Source organism: Sardina pilchardus, chromosome 16 (assembly GCF_963854185.1).
Source record: "Sardina pilchardus chromosome 16, fSarPil1.1, whole genome shotgun sequence".
In the NCBI taxonomy this organism is placed as follows: Eukaryota; Metazoa; Chordata; class Actinopteri; order Clupeiformes; family Clupeidae; genus Sardina; species Sardina pilchardus.
Window position 1 is genome coordinate 1,001,192 of NC_085009.1, and position 21,399 is coordinate 1,022,590.

Here is a 21,399-nt window from a genome sequence, read left to right on the forward strand (position 1 = left end):
TGCATCCTTGTAAAATGTGTGTGTGTGTGTGTGTGTGTGTGTGTTAATACAGGGCTTGTAAGATGGACCTGCAGACATCCATCGAGGAGTGCAGCATGGCCCTTAACCTGGTCCTCAATAACAAGTTCTCAGAGGCCCTGGATCTCCTCCGGCCCTGGTATGCTTACCTGTGTTTGTGTTTCAAAAATGTGTTGAGTTGCCTTGAGAGGAACTTGACTAAGTTGTAATTTTGTCTTTGTCTGAATGTGTGTGTACGTGTATGTGCCTATATGCTTGTGTGTGTGTGTGTGTGTGTGTGTGTGTGTGTGTTTAGGTCTAAAGACAGCATGTATCATGCACTGGGATACAGCAGCATCCTTGTGATGCAAGCAGCCATGACCTTTGAGCACAGAGACATCCAGGCTGCCATGGCGACTATCAAGGAAGCCCTGCACACTTGCCAGAGGTACAGATAATAGAGCACACACAACCACAACACACACAACATACACCCGCTAATGCACTTCCATGACCTTCCTTAACAATGCTGTGTACTGTTTACACTGTTTACTGGCTACCTTAGCCCACTTGCACAACCCCTCCCTCCATCTCCCTGACTGGGCTATGGTCTAATTTCACACTTGACTGGCTGATACCCTTGTACTTCCACCTATCCTTGCACCGCTGCTATAACTCTTTTCTTTTACTTTTCTCTTATTTTGTCTGTGTACTGTATTTATACTTTATCTGTTATATTACTGTGCTTACATTTTTCTCTTTATTGTATATTTGTATTGCTTGTCATTGCAAGTTTGGCTGCCAGTAAGGTGCATGGGAATTAAATATTTTCTTGCCAGAATAATACATCTTGGACAGTGATAGTTGGTAGTTGGACAGGTGTATTCAAATGTTCGTTAAAGAAGACTATGTTGCTAGCATTGCCACCCATATTCCAAATCCACTCCCTGGCAGAAAATGTGATTTATCATCTTAACCTAACAAGCCTGGCAGAGGAGATAGCACTCAAATGATATTGAATTCTAGTGCTTTCTAAATGAGAACATAGTGCAGATAGTCATAGATGAAAAAAGTTCTGCTCTAAAATCTCAACATATTTGAATTAAGTGTGAACAGGAGAAAGGGTTTATAGTTTGAGAAAATGTGTATGTTTTTGATAGTTGCTGTTTGCATTTTAATTTCCTGAGCCTGGTAATAGACACTACACTCCACACTACACTCTGTGGGCATGTACATGAAGCTCATGGAAATGCCCCCAGAATGTAGTGCTCTAGCTGCCTGGCAGCATTAGCTGCTAGCAGTAGCAACTTGAGCTAAGTAAGTATTGTTTCCGTTTTTTCTTTTTTTTCCGTAAATACTCGGTGACCTTGAGAAACTGAGATCTATGTGAAAAATCGCTGGATTTCTCCTTTAGCTTAACACAATCTACCACACAGGATCTCAGCATAACACTAACTAACACAAATTATCTTAACCCCTTTTTTACCTTGAAATAATAATACCAAAACATCTAAATGGATTTCTCTTTCTATAGACTGCTGTCAGTGCATTCCCTCTATATATTGTATCGACTTGCATACAAACTTAAGTGACATCCCATTCTTAATCCATAGGGTTTAATATGATGCCAGTCCACTCTTTGCAGCTATAACAGCTTCAACTGTTCTGGGAAGGCTTTCCACAAGGTTTAGAAGTGTGTTTATGGGAATGTTCAACCATTCTTCCAGAAGCGCATTTGTGAGGCCACACACTGATGTTGGATGAGAAGACTGGCTTTCAGTATCCGCACTTATTCATCCCAAAGGTGTTCTGTTGGTTGAGGTCAGGACTCTGTGCAGGCCAGTCAAGTTCATCCACACCAAACTCTGTCATCCATGTCTTTATGGACCTTGCTTTGTATACTGGTGCACAGCCATGTTGGAACAGGAAGGGGCCATCCCTGAGCTGGGCTTGGCCCCTTCTTTCCAGTGAAAGGAACTCAGAATGATTCAGAATTAACCAAGAATTTTTGGACTATTCCATGCTCCCAACTTTGTGGGAATAGTTTGGGGATGGGCGCTTCCTGTTCCAACATGACAGTGCACCATTGCACAAAGCAAGGCCTACAAAGACATGGATGACAGAGTTTGGTGTGGATGAACTTGACTGGCCTACACAGAGTCCTGACCTCAACCCAACAGAACACCTTTGGGATGAATGAGAGCGAAAACTGAGAGCCAGTCTCCTCGTCCTACATTTGTGGCCTGACAAATACACTTCTGGCAGAATGGTCAAAAAATCCCATAAAGACACTCCTAAACCTTGTGGAATGCCTTCCTGGAAGAGTTGAAGCTGTTGCAGCTGCAAAGGATGGACCAAAGTCATATTAAACCCTATGGATTAGGAATGGGATGTCATTTAATTCTTATGTAATGTGAGTCATAAAGGCAAGTGACCCATAACTTTTGGCAATATAGTGTATATCGCATTGGAGTTATTAATTATTATTGCGCTTCTCAGCTGTAGGGGGACCATGAGGGCAAATCTTCTTAAGTGCTGCTTTAACACAACACTATCTAACACACAGGATCTAACACACACGACATCACCTAACAGCACAAACTAGCATGTGAGCATAACAGAGGATATTGTGTTTTAATGATGATGTTTTTGAATGTCATAGAATTCTGATGGCTGTTTTTCAGGTTCAGGAAGAAAACGTCAGTGGTGGGCTCCATTTCCAGCCTGGTAACCAAACAATCCTCAGACAACTTGAAGGAGGGTGAGTGTGTGTGTGTGTGTGTGTCGGTGTGTGTGTGTCAGTGTGTGCGTGTGCGTGTGTTTGTGCATATGTCTGTGTCATTTGGATTTGTGGGTATATGTTTGAACACTTGTTTCTCTCTGCAGAGGAAATGCATGCAGAGATCTGCTATGCAGAGTGCCTGCTACAAAAAGCCACACTAACCTTTGTACAGGTGGGTATGCACTCACATGACTCATCTTATATTTATTTACATAATCTACATCAAACAAGACAACATAGTGATTTGTTGACAAGGTCAGTTTCATTCAATGTGGCTGAATGAAATAAATGAGCAAATGCACACACATACACACACACTTCATTTTCTACACTTGTTTATGTGGTCCCTATCTTCACAGGATGAAAATATGATTAGTTTCATCAAAGGAGGACTCAAGATCCGCACAAGTTACCAGATTTACAAGTAAGCACATGGCATAATCACATACAAACAGATCAGATTTACAAGTAAGCACATGGCATATCACATACAGCATATCACATACAAACATCGTTTATAGAAACAATCCTGGATCAGTAGGAATGACTAAGACAAGCCAGGTGTAAGTAATTCAAGATAATGTGTTTGTTCTAGTGTTTCCTCCAAAGAGCTCTCGGTGGGAATTAAAAGGTGACAACCGCGTTATATACAGACTAACAATGAAGTGAAGTGTTTCTTCTTTGAATGGGGAAACACGGCTATTTCTGTAAAACTGTGAGAGAATGAACTAATCAGAATGAACTAAGCCTGGCTGATAGCCTGGTCAGGACCACGTCAGTTGCACAGAGTACTGTAGATTCCCATGGTAACTTCTGTGCCATCTTTTGTGAAACCAAGTCAAGACCAAATTCAGCCAGGATAACCAAATCCCCCAGCTTAATCCCTTATCTAGGTTCTGTGAAATTCCCCTCAGGTCTTTCAGCTGTGCTGGGAAACGCCCCACCCAGGGTTGTGATATCATTTCCTCTGGTGATGTCATGTTGTGTGTGCAGGGACTGCCAGCACCTCTTGAGTGTGGCCCAGGAGGGCGGCACAGACACAGAGGCCTTAACACAGTTTGAGGGTGGAGTCAAGCTGGGGATTGGCTCCTTCAACCTGGTGAGCATCACAGCAGACTCAAACAGACAAACACCACATCACACATTCACGCACGCACGCACGCACGCACGCACGCACGCACGCACGCACGCACGCACGCACGCACGCACACACACACACACACACACACACACACACACACACACACACACACACACACACACACACACACACACACACACACACACACACACACACACACACACACACATACACACATACACACACACAAAAGAGAGACAATTAGAAAGGAGGTTTCATGACCATACATTTTACCACACATACTGAGCCTTACAGATTTGCTCTAATAACCTTGAATACTTGAGACTGTCCTACTGTGTTAGACACATTGAATAAAATGTATCTAGTGTGAACATAAAAATGAATATAAACATTTTATTTACATTTACATACGCCAAGGTGGCGCTTCCCATGTCATGAATGTGACGTATTGTAATTTAATGTAGGATCAGAAGACACCCCAGAAAGACCCCTGATGCCCACTAGTGCCCCCCAGTGTTATGTACATGCTATTACAGACTAGTAAGATTTGTATGGTTTTATGAAGAAACTCTGTTCCCAGGAAGTATAGAGGAGTCACTGAGAATATAACTATGGGCCTAGCTGATTAGAGAGTTGAGCTGTAGCCTGTGCAGCAATCTGGTAACATGATAACCTTCCTAGTAGAAGTAAGTTGAATTACAGGTTGGAATTCCAGTGTATGATTAAACATGTAATCAAAGCATCATCATGAGTCTCTCTCTCTCTCTCTCTCTCTCTCTCTCTCTCTCTCTCTCTTTCTCTCTCTCTCTCTCTTTCTCTCTCTTTCTCTCAGATGCTGTCTCTTTTACCAGCAAGAATACTGAGGCTGTTGGAGGTCATTGGGTTTTCAGGGAACAGGGTGAGCCTTGTCTGTGTGTGTCCTATGTACTGTATGTCCTGTGAAACGTGTATGTTGTGGCCATTTTGTTTTTTTAAAAGTCGTCACACAGCTCTTCATATTTTGTGCCTGTACATGTTTAGGTGCACAAAAGTGCCTGTCTGATTTCTGTCTTTAATTATGTGCCAATGTATGTGTTTGCATTTAGTGTGTCTGCATGTTGGTATCATGTGCTGGTGTATGTCATTGTATCTGTGCATATACTGCTTGTGTTTCTGTGTTTATCCACAGTTGAATGTAAACTGTGGTATGTGTGTGTGTGTGTGTGTGTGTGTGCGCGTCTGTGTGCATCTGCGGGCGTGTGTGTCTGCAGGAGTTTGGTCTTTCTCAGTTGAAGGAGGGGGCGGGTAGCCACGGCCTGAGGTCCATACTGAGCGCGCTCACACTGCTCTTCTACCACACCTACGTTTGCCTCATACTGGGTAAAACACCACCCATAAAACCACCCCCCGTCATGCCACCACACTTACGCCCATCTATCTATCGACTCCACACAATGGCTACGCCGGTGTGACCCTACCGAAGTTCTGCGTCTACGTCAGTCACCACCGGAACGATAGTCAGAATGGTGCACTCCATAGATTGCCATGCTGGAATATTCATTTTATTTGTTTGGCCTTTCTATTTTAGATGTTGTAAAACCTATCAACTTATCAAAAATGAAGGCCATAAAAAGTTATTATGTAATAGTCGTGAATTTATGTGGTATTACACTTCGTAACTATGTTTTAAAGAGTAAAGGTGATGGTCTGCACACTTTAATGGCTCCAAAAAAAATTTCTTTATTAGTTAAAAGGCAACGTTTTGATCAACTATTTTTTAAACAATGAATTCCAAATTGCAACTGCTAGACTGTGGGCCCTGCTGCAAAATCTTCACTTGATCAGTAGACTAGCCTAATACCACTGGCTTTCACCTGTACATTGGGCACAGCACCCAAAGTCACCTTGAAATTGTTTTGTTTTTTGAGTTAGAGACTAAGTTGAGTGCATCAACTGCTCATAGACCCTCTCATTCATACAGGATCTCTACACATTGAGGTTACAGTAGATAATCACTCTAACACTGGTGATTCAGAAAAGCCCAAGTAAAGCCAAAGTGAGTTAGTGCATAGTCACGCTAACATTATAGGTGACATTAAAGTATTATTACAAGCTCGATTGACAAACTTTAGGTTTTTATTATTTCAATATTTTTGGAAGTTGGTTGCATTTCTTCATTCTCCATTTCTTATGATTCTCTCTCTCTCTCTCACACACACACACACACACACACACACACACTTCTTAAGTCTTCTCTTAAGTCTAGCTAAAGCTAATTGAATAACTAATGTAACACCGTGGGCAAGGCCTTGAGGAGTTTGTTCAGTGCTCCCACATGCCACACTATAGCTGTCCTTCATGCAGGAGAACTGTGCTTGGTGCACATTGCATCTTGCCTGGACGTTAAATTAGAGAGCAACCATAGTATCATGAAATGAGTAACCATCAGCCACATCAGAGGTATTGTTAGAAGTTCAGCACTCTTGGGATGTTGCTCATGTTTGGGTGACATGTTGTCATGAGATAATCTTTGGTCGCTGCCAACTGGGACTGGGATATGCAGCCTGCAGTCTTCATCTATTAATAAGGACACAGAAATAGGGCTTGAGTCAGCTCTGTCACACTGTGGTCCCACATACAGTACAAAATGCACAATGGTTGACTACAGTGGTCTGCTTTTGGAAGTGTCCCTGTAAATGTTGATGGCAGTATTACAGCTGTCATTTAGGGTAAATGAGAACTCCACAATCAAGCAAAGATTTAATTAATACAATGAAGGATTAATTATGCTCTTGTGTGTGTGTGTGTGTGTGTGTGTGTGTGTTACATCTGTGTCTTTTCAGGTACTGGTGAGGGTAACTTGGTCGAGGCAGAGGTCCTATTGGAGCCTTACCAGGAGAAATTCCCAAAGGTGTGAATACATTCATACACACACACACACACACACACACACACACAAACACACACTGTGGGTGGTTGCGTCCTCACTTGAGAATGACTTTGAACTGTGTTTGTGTTCTAGGGTTCCATCATTCTGTTCTACACAGCCAGGATTGCTACACTCAGGGGCAACTTTGAGAAGGTGGGTATCCTCCATTCTCTCCTCCACTAGACTTCACTACCACTGACCGCTGGTGCATGATGACCACTTGGCTCCTTAAAGGGATAATCCGGAGTGAAATGCATTTTAGATCAATTTTTCGGACTATTGGGAGTACATACGTTGAGTTGACACCAAAATCATGTCATTCGGATGTATTTTGAGAAAGTTCGAGCTCACCGTTTTTAGCCAAAACTCGTTAGCCTGGAAGTGACTCGGGCATGTCCTTTCGCCGCTACAAAACGCTATTTTTATACCTCTTCTACTGTTCCAAACAACACTACACTTACGTGGTAGTGAGTAGAGGGTCCCTAAAGCCAAACCGAAGTATCCCCACGTCTTTATGTGGTCGGATAGAGAGTCCAGAATAAATTTAATCGAGTCAGTACCTTTCCGGAAATGTCGCAGCTGCAGCTAGCAACGTTTTAACAACACTTTATTAACATTTCCGGAAAGGTACGGACTCGATTAAATTAATTCAGGAGGTTTGGCTTCAGTTCCTCCTGGCTTTGCTGTCAATCCAGTGCTATCTCTGTAAGATCTGGACTGTCACTACTTGCTGAGAATTGTTTAGTGGCAGAGCATGGTTTGTGAATTTGTCTCTTGGTGTCACAGTGCTGCAGAGAATTATTTGTAACTCAAAAGTATAAGAAATCTGGTTTTCGATGCAGGGTTTCTTAAAGAAGCAGAACCTACATGTACAGTTTTTGGATTCCATTCTGTGTAAGCTTACTTAGCTTAGCAAGTTGTCTTACTTAGACTGTTTGGCTGTCCATAGAAAGAGAGCTTATTGCTTGGAGTAAACACTGGTGATGCATTGACTTTGCTGACCCTTTGCTACAGGCTCAGCAGACATGTTGCTGGGGGATGAAGCCGTGTAAACTAATACTCCCCTTGCAGTTTCATTCACAGCCTGATCAAAGTCAGTGTCCTTAATCAGAGTCAGGCGTGTTGGGTGTAATGGGCAGAAATATCTCTGATTAGCTGAAGAGATCTCCTGATTCTCATTAAGGCCTCTAGGGAGTTGAGTCAGCCGAGTCCAGAGAGACAGAGAGGTGCCCGTCCAGGGACGCTTTTGGAAGACAGTCTGTTTGTACCACCAAGCATCTGTGGACACGGTTTGCGCATGGTCTGCATATGGTATAGATGATGCAGATTCCGTCATACATGCACTGCAGCATGGACTGTGCTCATGGACACATTTATTCTGATATGTGTGGGAATGTAGTATGTTAGTGAGTGTGGTTCTTGGTTCTCTGGATGGTGTGTTTGTGTGTGTGGTAGTTTATTGGGTGCTATGTTCATCCATGTGTTTATGTGTAGAAGTGTAATCGGTGGGAGCTTAGAGGGTGCTGTACCTCACATAGAGATATCATTTCAAATACACAAGACCGCTTATGCACAGCAGGAAAAGGTTTGAAACCTCCATGTCCACCAACCAGCCTGTTTATGCTCGGGTTTAAAATGACTCTAGGCTACTCCAATCATACTGCTGGAGCCTGTTAATGCTCGGGTTTAAAACCAGTCTAGACTACTCCGGTCATACTGCTGGAGCCTGTTAATGCTCGGGTTTAAAACCAGTCTAGACTACTCCGGTCATACTGCTGGAGCCTGTTTATGCTCGGGTTTAAAACCAGTCTAGGCTACTCCAGTCATACTGCTGGGCATAAATGAAGTTAGTGGAGCTCGCCAAGCAGAGTTTCATGTGAAGTATTGAACAGCTCTCTGGAGTAGATTCATGCCACAGCGGATGGTGCATGGGCCGATAGCCACATGCAGACAGAGTGCAGCCAAAAAGGCGGATCCCAGCGGGTATTCCTGATGACTCTCATTTGCATCCAGGCGACTGGTGAGTGTCACAGGCAAATCCCTAATGTCTTCCTCTCAGGAGCATGGAAAATGCATAGGACTCACTTTGCCTTTGAAAACCACCAAAGCTGCAGAAAATAACCCATTCAGCATGGGTGTGTCATCAGCTGTCAAGACAGAGCATAAATATGGTCAGCATCCTGACAGAGACTTTGCTTGGTGGAGGAGTGAGGGCCAGTGTGGGGAGAATGAGTTTGCCTGTGCAAATGAATGGAGAGGAGCGTCCAGGGCTCTGGGCGCTCTGTGGAGGGCCCTGTGGTGGACATGAAGTGGTGCTGGAGTGGCGGTCAGCAGACTCGCATCACAGCGTGTCTGCATGCAAATCACATGACATGATCGGGGAACTCCCCAGGCTGTGATGCAGCTCCAGTGGCCAGCCGAGCATGTGTGTGTCTGTGTGTGTGTGTGTGGGTGTGTGTGTGTGTATGTAGGGATGGAAGTGTGTATGTAGGGATGGGTTTTGTGTGGTTGGTGTAGCTGTGTGTGTGTGTGTGTGTGTGTGTGTGTGTGCATGTTTGGGGTGGATGGGGAAGTGAATGTGCAAATTCATATCTGTGGGTGTGTCTGTGTTGTAATATAAGTGTGTCATAATGACTCCTCCACTTCGGGAGGAAAGGTTAATGTTGTGTGTATTTGGCATGCACTATGCATTGTGTTTATACAGAATAGAGGGGATAATGTGTGTGTGTGTGTGTGTGTGTGTGTGTGTGTAGGCTCAGTTGAAGTTCCAGGAGTGTATCGGTGCACAGCAGCAGTGGCGACAGATCCACCACCTGTGCTACTGGGAGCTGATGTGGTGTCACTCATTCCAGCAACAATGGGGACAAGCACTCAAATACGCAGACCTGCTCTACAAGGAGAGCCGCTGGTCCAAGGTAATATTAAACACACACACACACACACACACACACACACACACACACACACACACACACACACACACACACACCAACACTGATACACACACACACACACACACATGCACACGACACACACTCTTTAATTCTCACTCTTACACACATTTTCTTCCTCAAGCTCTCTTCCCCTCACTAAAGGCCTGAACACACCAACCCGATAATCGGCCGTGGGGCAGTCTGGGGCGGTCGGGGACTCGAGTCTGTTTGGTGTGTCCCGTGCCGTCGCCAGTCGTCGTCGGGGCTAATTTTGGCCAGTTTTGGCCTACTTGACATGTAGAGTTGGCCAGTGGCCGTCGTTTCGTTTACTGTGCTACCATTAGTTAGCAAGCTAGCTAGCTAGGTTAACAGGCGAAAAGTTATTTATTCCATGCCCAAGAGATGTTTCGTTGGCATCACACACAAGCAATGGCAATAAAATAATACACACTATATAATTATATTTATATTTTCTTATTGCTTAATCAGAGAAGTCCGAAAACTAGTGGCAATTAGTTCCGCGAATCCTGCATGATATCTACTCATCTACTCGGCTGACTGAAGCCTGCAGTTATGGGTAATTTATCAAACTTCACGCATGCGCAGAACGTACAATTGGCGTTGGCGTCGCTTCGGTGTGTTCTGTGGCACTTTTTTGACCGACCAGGGGAGACGAGAGCCTGACTGATAGTCCGACTGCTTTTCTGCCGACAGTCGGCCGGTCGGATTGGTGTGTTCAGGCCTTAACACACACACACACACACACACACCCTCACAATATCTCTCTCTCTCTCTCTCTCTCTCTCACACACACACACACACACACACACACACACACACACACACACACAGTTTCATTCTGAAATTCTCATTTTCCATTTTCATTCTCATTGCCTTTTTCCACACATGTAGCCTACACGTAAGCACCCTCACATGACTCTGTCAAACATTCTCAGTTCTGACTCCCCATACATTGTGACTATTGGTACCACTACAGGGTGCGTCTGCACGAGGGATTAACATGCTTTGTGTTGCTAGGCAATCTATATGTACCAGAAGGCGGCCATCTTGAGCATGATGTCAGAGGAGGAAGTACGTCAGACTGGTGAGAATGTGGTGGAGCTCTTCAGGTGAGGACCGAGCTGTTATTAACTCTCTTTAGCAAATATGTTTGTATTATTATTATTATTATTATTACTGACTAAATCGCGTGTGTGTACACGTGTAGATAAATAAGGCACATATATTTTGCCATAGTAATAGTTATTATATGGCTCTTCAGAATGCTGCAGAAAGTTTCACTGCCGTGGATGCACATTTCCATTTCCAGTGACATTTCTTACATGTGACCACTGCATCAAAAAAAAAAAAATGAATGCCGCTTTTGGCGATTTTTGTCTATACACTGCTTCTATTACTTTGCCTTTTGATCTGAATCTATAATGAGATGGTTCACAATTGGTTCATCCTATAAGTTGGGCTGGCTATGATGAATGCTTTTCAAGATATTAATGGACAAACATGGCCTCCAGTATAATGGCCCTCATTTATCAACTGAGCGTAGAAACCAGCGTACATCTGAGCGCAGAAATCAACTTACGACGGGGCTCACGTGTGACTCATCAAACTTTCGGATCATTCCAATTCCAGCGTAAGAATATACATGTGTTGATAAATGTGGCGGCTGGAAACAAGCGTGATTTAAATATCACGCCGCTATATGCTTGCTTTAATGGCCTCGCCCCTAGAATTTACGACATCAAGGTACATTTTACGTCCAAAAGTGATGTCCAGCTGAACCTTGTTAATTTTGACAGCTAGAAGTGTCATCAAGGAGGGCGGGAAACTAGATCGATTTAAGCGCAACAGACTTTATTTTCGCAGAGAGAACACATCATACTATAAATAGGCTACATTCATTACAAAACCATACAACACTGAAATTTGCCCTTTGAAAATAATTAAAAATATATAATTCATGAATGTTGCGTTTGCCAAAGAGAAAGTAAAGATCTCCTATATGGCTATCCTAAGCCATCAAATGTGTCAATATAATAGGCTACATTACAGCAAATATGCTGCACATGTACAGGAAAGGTGTTATGTACGAGATAGTCCATCAATTCAACTCTTCAACTTTCTAATCCACCGCCGATTTACTGCTGCACGTTGCTATGCCGCCTGAAAACTTGCGTACGCCAGTTCAGACTAGACGTGAGATTTGAGCGTATGCTACCGATCACGTTCAAATTGATAAATGCCATGCTTTGCGTGGAAACAAGCGTGCGCCTGTCGTACCCCTGTTTTTGGTTGTATGCACGTTTCATAAATGAGGGCCAGATGTGTTTGTCACGCTGTTCAACTGATGTGATTAAGGGACAGACAACATATGAGGACATGGGACAAATATTTTACAGGCCTTGGTTTTTGAACAAAATCTGAGGAAGTGGTATCTGATTTGACACGGAATGACCCAATTATTGTACTCCTGTAATGGGATAGTGACCTTATCAGCTGTGTGTGTGTGTGTGTGTGTGTGTGTGTGTGTGTGTGTGTGTGTGTGTGTGTGTGTGTGTGTGTGTGTGTGTGTGTGTGTGTGTGTGTGTGTGTGTGTGTGTGTGTGTGTGTGTGTGTGTGTGTGTGTGCTAGGCAGGTCGAGGGGCTGAAGCAGCGTTTAGCGGGGAAATCCATCCCCATTGAAAAGTTTGCCGTGAGGAAGGCACGGAGATATGCATCACCCACACCTGTCAATCTGGTCGTTCCTGCCCTGGTGAGTGTGTGAGTGTGTGAGTGTGAGTGTGAGTGTGAGTGTGTGTGTGTGTGTGTGTGTGTGTGTGTGTGTGTGTGTGTGTGTGTGTGTGTGTGTGTGTGTGTGTGTGTGTGTGTGTGTGTGTGTGTGTGGTGTGTCTCTGTTTGTGCATGTATGTCTTTCAGGGTGATAAGTTAGACTCTTCTGTATAAACCACTGGATGTTCAATCACAAGAGTTTTATTCCTACACAGTACAACAAGTAGAGTCTTTCAAAACGGCTGACTAGAAACAAATAAACAAACAAACAAACTAATGAGCCCAACCGGTCAGAGGCAGGCAGATCATCCAAAAGCCTAGAGGCAGAGACACAATCCAGAAACAGAATAAAAATCCAGAACAGGAAAGAATATAAAATCTAATCAATAAAAGTAAATTCGGCTAAGCCAGGAAAAGTACAAAATGCAAAGTCACAGAAAACTGACCAGCATGACACTCAGAAACAATCTGGGACAAACTGGCAAATGAAGCTTAAATGTACAGTATTGAAGAATACAAGATAACCGCAGGACAAATGGAAACAGAGGAGTAAAGCTGTGAAGTGAAGAAAGAAGCAGCACATGGCAGGAGAGGAGTGGAGTCACAAGCACATGGCACAACAACAAAACACACATGGCAGACAGTACCAAACATTGCCAGCAGGGGCATTACAGCCAAACAGCTTTTTATGCAGGAACTCTGTGGGCCAGATGTACTGTTAACGTTTTGCGCCCATTTCAGGTGTAACATGCGCGTATAAACATGGGGAGGATTATGTACAAACAGGCCGCAATTAGAGAAACGCGCAGACTGCCTGCTGTGGGAGCTGAGAATGGCTATTTGCGCTTTTCCTTGTCATGCATATTAATTCCTGGGCGGATCAGCTGAAAATGGGTGTAACATGCAAGTACAGGGGAGGAGAGGTGCAAATAGCGATTGATTAAGTATTCCGCCATATGTATGAAAACAGCGCATGTGCATTTTGCATTGAAAAACTTCCGCCTTCTGAAAGCAGGTGTAATCCAAATTGCGGTGAAGTGCGTCTATTAGCAAAACTTTTAGAGACAGCTGAATCAATATTTAGAGCATCAGTTTTCTTCATTGTACTATCTCAAAAGCAACCTTAACTTTTGTTTGCCTCTCTAAAATCGTATTTTCTCTTTCACGACATAGCCTACACTTCCCAATCTGTTAGACAGGCATTAAGTCATATCCTTAGTCTACCTGCAGTAAATAGTTCACAAGTATTTTTTTAAGTGGATTAGTAGAACTACTAGGCCTACTCTGTCTGTCGCTGCTCGTTGACATCTCTTTGACATCTCTTTGTATCATGTATGATCGCTAAACTTCGATTCTTTTTAATGTTGCAATATTCAACTGCGCTTGTGGTTCAGCTCTGCACACGCAATTAGCGTTGTAGAGGGGGCGGGAACGGGCGGGGATGACCGCTGTTAACGCAATGAAATGACAGCTTAGTAAATTCCACGCAATATAGCAAATATTCGTATACAAAAACTCGCTATTAGCACTGTGTTAGTAGTACATCTGGCCCTGTGTGTGTGTGTGAGAGAGAGAGTGAGTGTGTGAATGCAGGTAATAATTGTGTTGCAATGGTTGTATACATGTAGCTTTTCATGTAAATGTGTGTGTGTGTCTGTGTGTCTGTGTGTCTGTGTGTGTGTGTGTGTGTGTGTGTGTGTGTGTGTGTGTGTGTGTGTGTGTGTGTGTGAATGCATGTAATAATTTTGTTGCAATGGTTGTATATACATGTAGGTTTGTATGTGGTGTATGTAGTGTGTGTGTGTGTGTGTGTGTGTGGGACATGATGTGTAAATTGGAAATTCTTTTGGAAATTGATCTTAGTGCCTTAAAAAATGAGGAAATATTCAAACTTTAAGGACATCCATTTTCTTTGTGAATGAATAATGTATTGTAAATAAATAAATGTTTTCCTTAAAATACAGGGGTCTTAAGTATTGACACTCTCATGTTAAATTCCCTTAGAGGATTTCTATTTTCATTTTTAAAGGCCAGTTATTTTCATGGATCCAGGATATTATGACCCCCTATGTAATGATTGGCATGCAGTATGTCATTTTTTACTGTTAAGGATTGGCATAGATAGCTATAGGACTGGTTTCTGATGTCAGTGCATTGTACATTTCACAGTGGGGATAAGTTAGACCTTATCTAAATATAATTCTATTTCCTTATTAGCTATAAAATGCACAATGCACTGACAACAGAAACCAGTCCTATTGCTATCTATGCCAATCCTTACAGGGGGAAAAAAAAACATAACTTGCACGCCAATGAACCACAATAACAACAATTGGAAAATTAAAATGTTGGGTGTATTTTAATTACTGTCCTTGTAGCATACCTTTCTACATTCCACCGTGGGGAGAAGTTAAATATAATTCTACGTCTTCCTAGGCTATAGACGTTTTGAATCATGATTGACTTAGCATGCTAGTGTCGACCACTTTCTCTCGAGAAATGGCTATACCTAGACCTAAACTTCATAAAGACACCTCACGAAGACAACCTGATAAGGTCATTTAAAAAAAGAAGAAGAAAAGAACACGCAGTCTATGAGGGGCCCTTTAGGACATTATTCAGAATTACCTCTCACACACTACTGTATACTGAAACCTCTCACACACCACACTGAAAACTCTCACACACCATACTGAAACCTCTCACACGCACAAGTGAAACGCTCTCATATACACAACTGAAACACTTTCATACACACATGTGAAACCTCTCATACACCATACTGAAACCTCTCATACACTATGCTGAAACCTCTCACACACTATACTGAAACCTCTCACACACTATACTGAAACCTCTCTCACACACTAGTGAAACGCTCTCACACAAACAACTGAAAAGTTTTGCTCACATACACACATATGAAACCTCTCTCACACTATACTGAAACCTCTCACACACTATACTGAAACCTCTCACACACCATACTGAAACCTCTCACACGCACAAGTGAAACGCTCTCATATACACAACTGAAACGCTTTCATACACACATGTGAAACCTCTCATACACCATACTGAAACCTCTGTAACACCTGTGTACAGGGCAGTAATTGCATGTAGAAAACTTACTGTAGTAGGCTAGAGCAAGGTGGGCAGACGAGAGGCGAGGAGGCTCTCGTTTTGACTGTAATATTAGAGTGCTGCACGGCCTCCTTGGCTGCCGACTGCCTGTTGCTTACTGGACTTCGACACGCGCGCAGTGGTCACTACTTGCATCGGAGTTGTGGAGGTTACTCGTATATGTCAGGTTTTAGACCCTGTCGATGCAAGTTTAGTATGGTACTTCTTTTTCTCTAGTAAGCACTAAGCACACTAAGTCAACTGAGGGGAAGTAATGTATACTTGTTATTGGTGTTATTGCAGTAAGATGCATTATTATTTTTTACAGTGTGGGAATTTAACATGGGCGTTCCAATACTTATGACCCCTGTATTTTAAGGAAAACATTTATGTATTTACAATACATTATTCATTCACAAAGAAAATGGATGTCCTTAAAGGTTGAATATTTCTTCATTTTTTCATTTAAGGCATTAAAATCAATTTCCAAAAGATGATTTTATATTTAACTTTAAGCATGTGTTCCAATACTTTTGGAGGGCACTGTAGTATGTGTGTGTGTGTGTGTGTGTGTGTGTGTGTGTGTGTGTGTGTGTGTGTGTGTGTGTGTGTGTGTGTGTGTGTGTGTGTGTGTGTGTGTGTGTGTGTGTGTGTGTGTGTGTGTGTGTGTGTGTGTGTGTGTGTGTGTGTGTGTGTGTGTGTGCGTGCGTGCGTGCGTGCGTGCGTGCGTGCGTGCGTGCGTGCGTGCGTGCGTGCGTGCGTGCGTGCGTGCGTGCGTGCGTGCGTGCGTGCGTGCGTGCGCGCGCGCGCGTAGGAGATGATGTGTAAATATATATATACTGTATATCTGTGTGTGTGTGTGTGTAGGAGATGATGTATATATGGAATGGCTTCACCATTGTTGGAAAGAGGTCAGATGCTGCGGAGGCCCTCCTGATCACCATCGAGAAAGCAGAGCAGAACCTACGCACCACCCCCAGTAGGAGACATACACACACACACACACACACACACACACACACATTCTCCATTCTCAGTCTCTGGCCACGATTACATTATGTTTTTTAATTCCGAATTAGTTATTCAGAATTAAATAGTTCGGAATTAAAATATTCTCCTTTGAGTTTACATGGAAATAATAATTCCGAATTGGCGTTTACATGGAACATACGTTAATTCCGCTTTATTGTATTCCGCTGAACGTCTGGGGGTCGGAAAGGGTTCCGATTGGACAGGTGGCGCATGAACGTAGCCTAATTAAGGTCTACCGGAAGAAAACAAACTTTAGCTGCCTACTGGCTTTTTTGTCATCTCGGGTTAACGTTACAGCATGGCTAATAACATAATAAAAACGCATTTTTCGCAGTCATTCTGATAATAGGCCTACTATTTAACCAGCAGCTCGAGAATGTTATCAAACTTCACGTTTGCTAGCTGAGGAAGAGAAGAGTGTCGGAGAAGGGGGGTACAAGATGGAGCTGAATTTGCAATGAAACGAGCATGTGCTTCTTCTTCCTCCTCGTGCGAGCATGCGCCAAACAAACGGAATAAACTTGAAGCGGAATAAAGTGTTTACATGATCAAGCAATTAATTAATTCCGCTTTAACATCGGAATAAACCACCCACTTACTTCGGAATTAAGTTTAATTCCGAATAATCATTTTCAAGCGGAATAAGCGTTTACATGGTCTTTTTTTAAAAGCGGAATTAAGTTTTATTCAGAATTAAGTTTGTTTATTCGGAATTAAAGCTCTCATGTAAACGCAGCAACTGTCTCTCTTTTAGATGAGTTCACTGTGGATGACGAGTGTCTGGTGCAGCTGTTGAAGGGTTTGTGCCTGAAACACCTGAATCGGCTACTGCAGGCAGAGCTCTGTTTCACACAGGTGCTGGCCAGGTAAGTGGTGCGTGTGTGTGGGTGATTCTATTGTGTTGTTTTTTCGCCTCTGAGAAGAGTGGAGAATCTGATCTGATCGTAGTCTTCTTATGTCTGTGTTTTTCCAGTGAGAAGAGGATTCGATACGATCACTACCTTATTCCTTTCACTCTCTATGAGCTTGGATTGCTTTACAAACTACAGGATGATTTCACCAAAGCAACCAAATACATTGAAGATGCAAAGTAAGTGTGTGTTTGTCATTGAAAGCTGTCCTTTGCACAACACAACGGTTTTAGTGTGTCAGCCACACAGTATGAGTAAATGTGTTGATTTTAGCAGCAAAGGTTACATTTGCTAACCTTCCCGCCAAAAATGACCATTAAGATATGTATGTATGGCCCAATCCCAATGTTCGGACTCACGGACTCTGGTGCGCATTCTCGCGAAATTCGTAAGGGCTTAGGGCTGTCCCAATGTCGAATTACAACGGGCGTGAGGGTTTGAGTACAGAGCTCAGCTGAAAAAGAGTTGTTTTTACTTGGATACTCCACCCACAGAGACTTAACAGATCATCTGGTACAATTCAAGTTAAATAGGCTATGTGAAGTTGTTGAACAACAATTGATTTGAGAATCAAGAGATAGTTTTTGATAATGTGAGCATCTATCCATGGGTTTCATCAGGTCCCTTACCACAGGTGTATAAAATCAAGCACCTTGATTATCAATGCAGACTGCATGGTGCTTGATTAATACACCTCTGGAAAGGGACCTGATGAAACCGATGAATAGATAGTGTGTGGAGTGTTTATCTCAATAAAGTGCTCTGAGGTGTAGGCCAAAAAATCTACTGCTGAATTTGATACTGTATACTAACTAAACAAGCGTTTTGAATAGGCACTAGGAAAAGGGGAGCTGATCCCTCTTGTGCATCATTTATGTCTATTGAAATGATTGTCTGTATTTCTGTGTGTTTGTATCTAGGTTGAACTACAAAGATTACTCCATGGAATCACGACTCCACTTTAGAATCCATGCAGCGCTGAACAGTCTGAAGAGTTCTCCAGTGAGCACACCATAACACACACACACACACACACACACACACACACACACACACACCATTCTAGCCATCTAGCCAGCATTTCATTACTCTGCTGCACCTACATGGCTTCTGGATGGGTGCAATGATCAGTAATTCTCACCAAAGAGAGACAAATGCTTGAAATCAACACCCCCCCTCCCCCACTCTCTCTCTCTCTCACACACACACACACACACACACACACAAACACAGACACAAATATAGACATGATAACTGTCAAACCTTGTAAGCACACTCTGTATCACACACAAGCAAGCACGTACACACACACACACAAACACACACACACACACACACACACACACACACACACACAAATACACACAGTAGAGAGGGGAGGGCCACAGATGTGTGTTGCTGGTAATGACACACTCAGATGTAAACACTTGGATTCATGAGGAGATTCTATTGAAGGGATGTAATTCAAACCGAGACCAAATACATGTGTTTGTGTGTGTTTCACTCCTATGGGTGCAATAATTAACATTTTGATGGCCATTATCAATATTAGTCTTTTGCTGTTGGTATATTATAGTGTCTTATTATTTATATGTCTTAACTGTTGAAGGTCCGCTTTGGGCTGCCTTTGATGCCTCTCAGCAATCTGAAGGAAAGAGGGTGAAAATGTTTTTTTTTTTTTTATAAAGCAATAATATTGTAACAATATTAATAACCGTAATCATTCAAACCTTCCTGCTATGTAATTTGCAATGATTTTGTGTTTTTCTTTTTTTGGTAAACAATATAAACAAGTAAATGATGCTGGCTCTTTGAAGTTAAAACATTCTCTCTCAGTCCATCATATACTGAATCCACACATGAAAACATACTGACAAACTTGCTGACGCGCGTGTGTGTGTGTGTGTGTGTGTGTGTGTGTGTGTGTGTGTGTGTGTGTGTGTGTGTGTGTGTGTGTGTGTGTGTGTGTGTGTGTGTGTGTGTGTGTGTGTGTGTGTGTGTGTGTGTGTGTGTGTGTGTGTGTGTGTGTGTATGTTGGAATATTTGGGACACAACTGATACATGTATGTGTGTGTGTGTGTGTGTGTGTGTTTATGTAGAGATGTTCTTTAAGCCATAACCTGCTATAGATCAGAAGTGTCTCTTGAGTGTGAGAGAGAGACAGAAGGAGGCAGCGTTAGTCAGCATTATAATATAGCACAATTACAGAATGTATGTCTTCTATGTGTATGTATGCACGCATCTAGTCTGAGGGGTATTTCACAAAACATAGATAAGGGATTAAGTTGGGATTTTTGGTTATCCTGGCTAAATTTAGCCTGGACTTTGTTTCACAAAAAAAAAATGGTACTTAAGTTACCATGAGGATTTATTCAGTGCACCTAGCCTGGTCCTGTCCTTAGTTAGGTCTAATGTTAATTATGTTGTCTTATTGGTTCAGCTAGCTGTAATTCAAAGACCTCCATGACCTCCAAGAGCTTTATTACATTTATATACTATTTGCTAATTTGCATTTGCTGCACAACACAACAGATTATCGGCCTAATAGCATATGGTATTTTGAATTGAGATAATTGTGATGGCTAATTTTGTTGATAGACGTTTAATGAGTAGCCTACTGTAGTAGTTGATTGACAAATTGCCCTCCATCTCCAGAGGTGTTTTCAACAAAGGCATTTGTAGTCATGATATGTGTATCTTTGCAGTAGCAAGTGCTTTCTTAATGACGTGTGCCGAGATAACAAAGCACTCACACGTGGGTGCATACGTCCTTTTAATTCAGTTGGTCTACCAAGCCCACTGTCACTGTTTTAGAGGAAGACTTTTAAAGGAACACATTATTTAATTGTTAGTCTATATCAAAAGCGGTTGTTCACGTTGTGTGAAAGACGCTATTTTCCATGTCTTTTTTTATTCCAACCATGGAATTTTATTCCAAAAAAAAATAATTGGAGGAAAAATGAAAACTAGGCACTTATCCTTCATTGGTTACACCAAAGGCCTTTTAGGCAAGTCCACTCCACTTGGCGGCCGTATTTCAGCGCATTTTGGGCACTTATCAGGCATCTATGCCCAAGCCTTCACCAACCACCGACAACCTGGCTCCAGCGGCAAGATTCAATACAAGATTGGCATGATGTAATCACAAGTGTAGTTTTGGCGGTGGAAGGAGAGGAATATGTGTAGGCGACAGCCATGTTTGCCTTACAAACTAAGCCCATACATTTCTATGGGAGATTCTTTGAGTGCTGTGTCTCATTAGAAAGTCTTACATCGTTGCTCCTACTCATCCTGGATTGGCACTAGTGGAATGTGTTGAGCTAGGATGACCAGAAAAAGCTAGGTCAAGCCTCACTTTATCACTTATCTTGGATTTCTTCATTCTGCCTTTGTGAGATACCCCTCTGGTCTGTATGTTTTTCCGTTTTGTGTGTGTGCGCGCTGTATATGTTTTGTGAGAAGAATTTCTGTCTTTGAAGTCTTTTAGTGCCTGAATTCTGTTTGATTAGCAGTGTGTGTGAATCCATGTGCCACTGCTGCTATACCATGACCAATAAAAAAAATGAAGTACACTCCATACATTAAAATGACTCCTCGCTATTTTGTAGAAGTTGTTTTCAATGTTGTTTTGTCCCTGTGTGGGTGTGTGTATCAGGTATGTTTGCCCTGATTTCACCTTCTTGCCATCATCCATTCCAGCTTGTGCTAACAAACAGGAAGTGGAAGTTGACTCAGACTCAAACACTTTGTAACACACACACACACACACACACACACACACACACACACAGTTGTTCATGAAAGGTTATGCAGATGGCCCCTGT

General features: G+C 42.6%; 1 protein-coding gene across 1 annotated transcript in view; it reads left to right on the plus strand.

The window, feature by feature from the left end:
- The window catches only part of LOC134059917 (tetratricopeptide repeat protein 39B), a 25,966-nt gene extending 4,819 nt beyond the window's left edge, over positions 1-21,147 (plus strand). The window contains exons 3-19 of the mRNA XM_062516468.1: positions 53-157; positions 314-445; positions 2,682-2,758; positions 2,884-2,951; positions 3,139-3,203; positions 3,773-3,878; positions 4,714-4,779; positions 5,132-5,240; positions 6,704-6,771; positions 6,883-6,942; positions 9,543-9,704; positions 10,761-10,852; positions 12,372-12,492; positions 16,500-16,611; positions 17,419-17,530; positions 17,638-17,754; positions 18,496-21,147. Coding sequence (XP_062372452.1) covers positions 53-157; positions 314-445; positions 2,682-2,758; positions 2,884-2,951; positions 3,139-3,203; positions 3,773-3,878; positions 4,714-4,779; positions 5,132-5,240; positions 6,704-6,771; positions 6,883-6,942; positions 9,543-9,704; positions 10,761-10,852; positions 12,372-12,492; positions 16,500-16,611; positions 17,419-17,530; positions 17,638-17,754; positions 18,496-18,592 — 1,669 coding nt within the window. The 3' untranslated portion in view covers positions 18,593-21,147. The remainder of the gene's footprint in view (positions 1-52; positions 158-313; positions 446-2,681; positions 2,759-2,883; positions 2,952-3,138; positions 3,204-3,772; positions 3,879-4,713; positions 4,780-5,131; positions 5,241-6,703; positions 6,772-6,882; positions 6,943-9,542; positions 9,705-10,760; positions 10,853-12,371; positions 12,493-16,499; positions 16,612-17,418; positions 17,531-17,637; positions 17,755-18,495) is intronic.
- Positions 21,148-21,399: the final 252 nt, after the last annotated feature.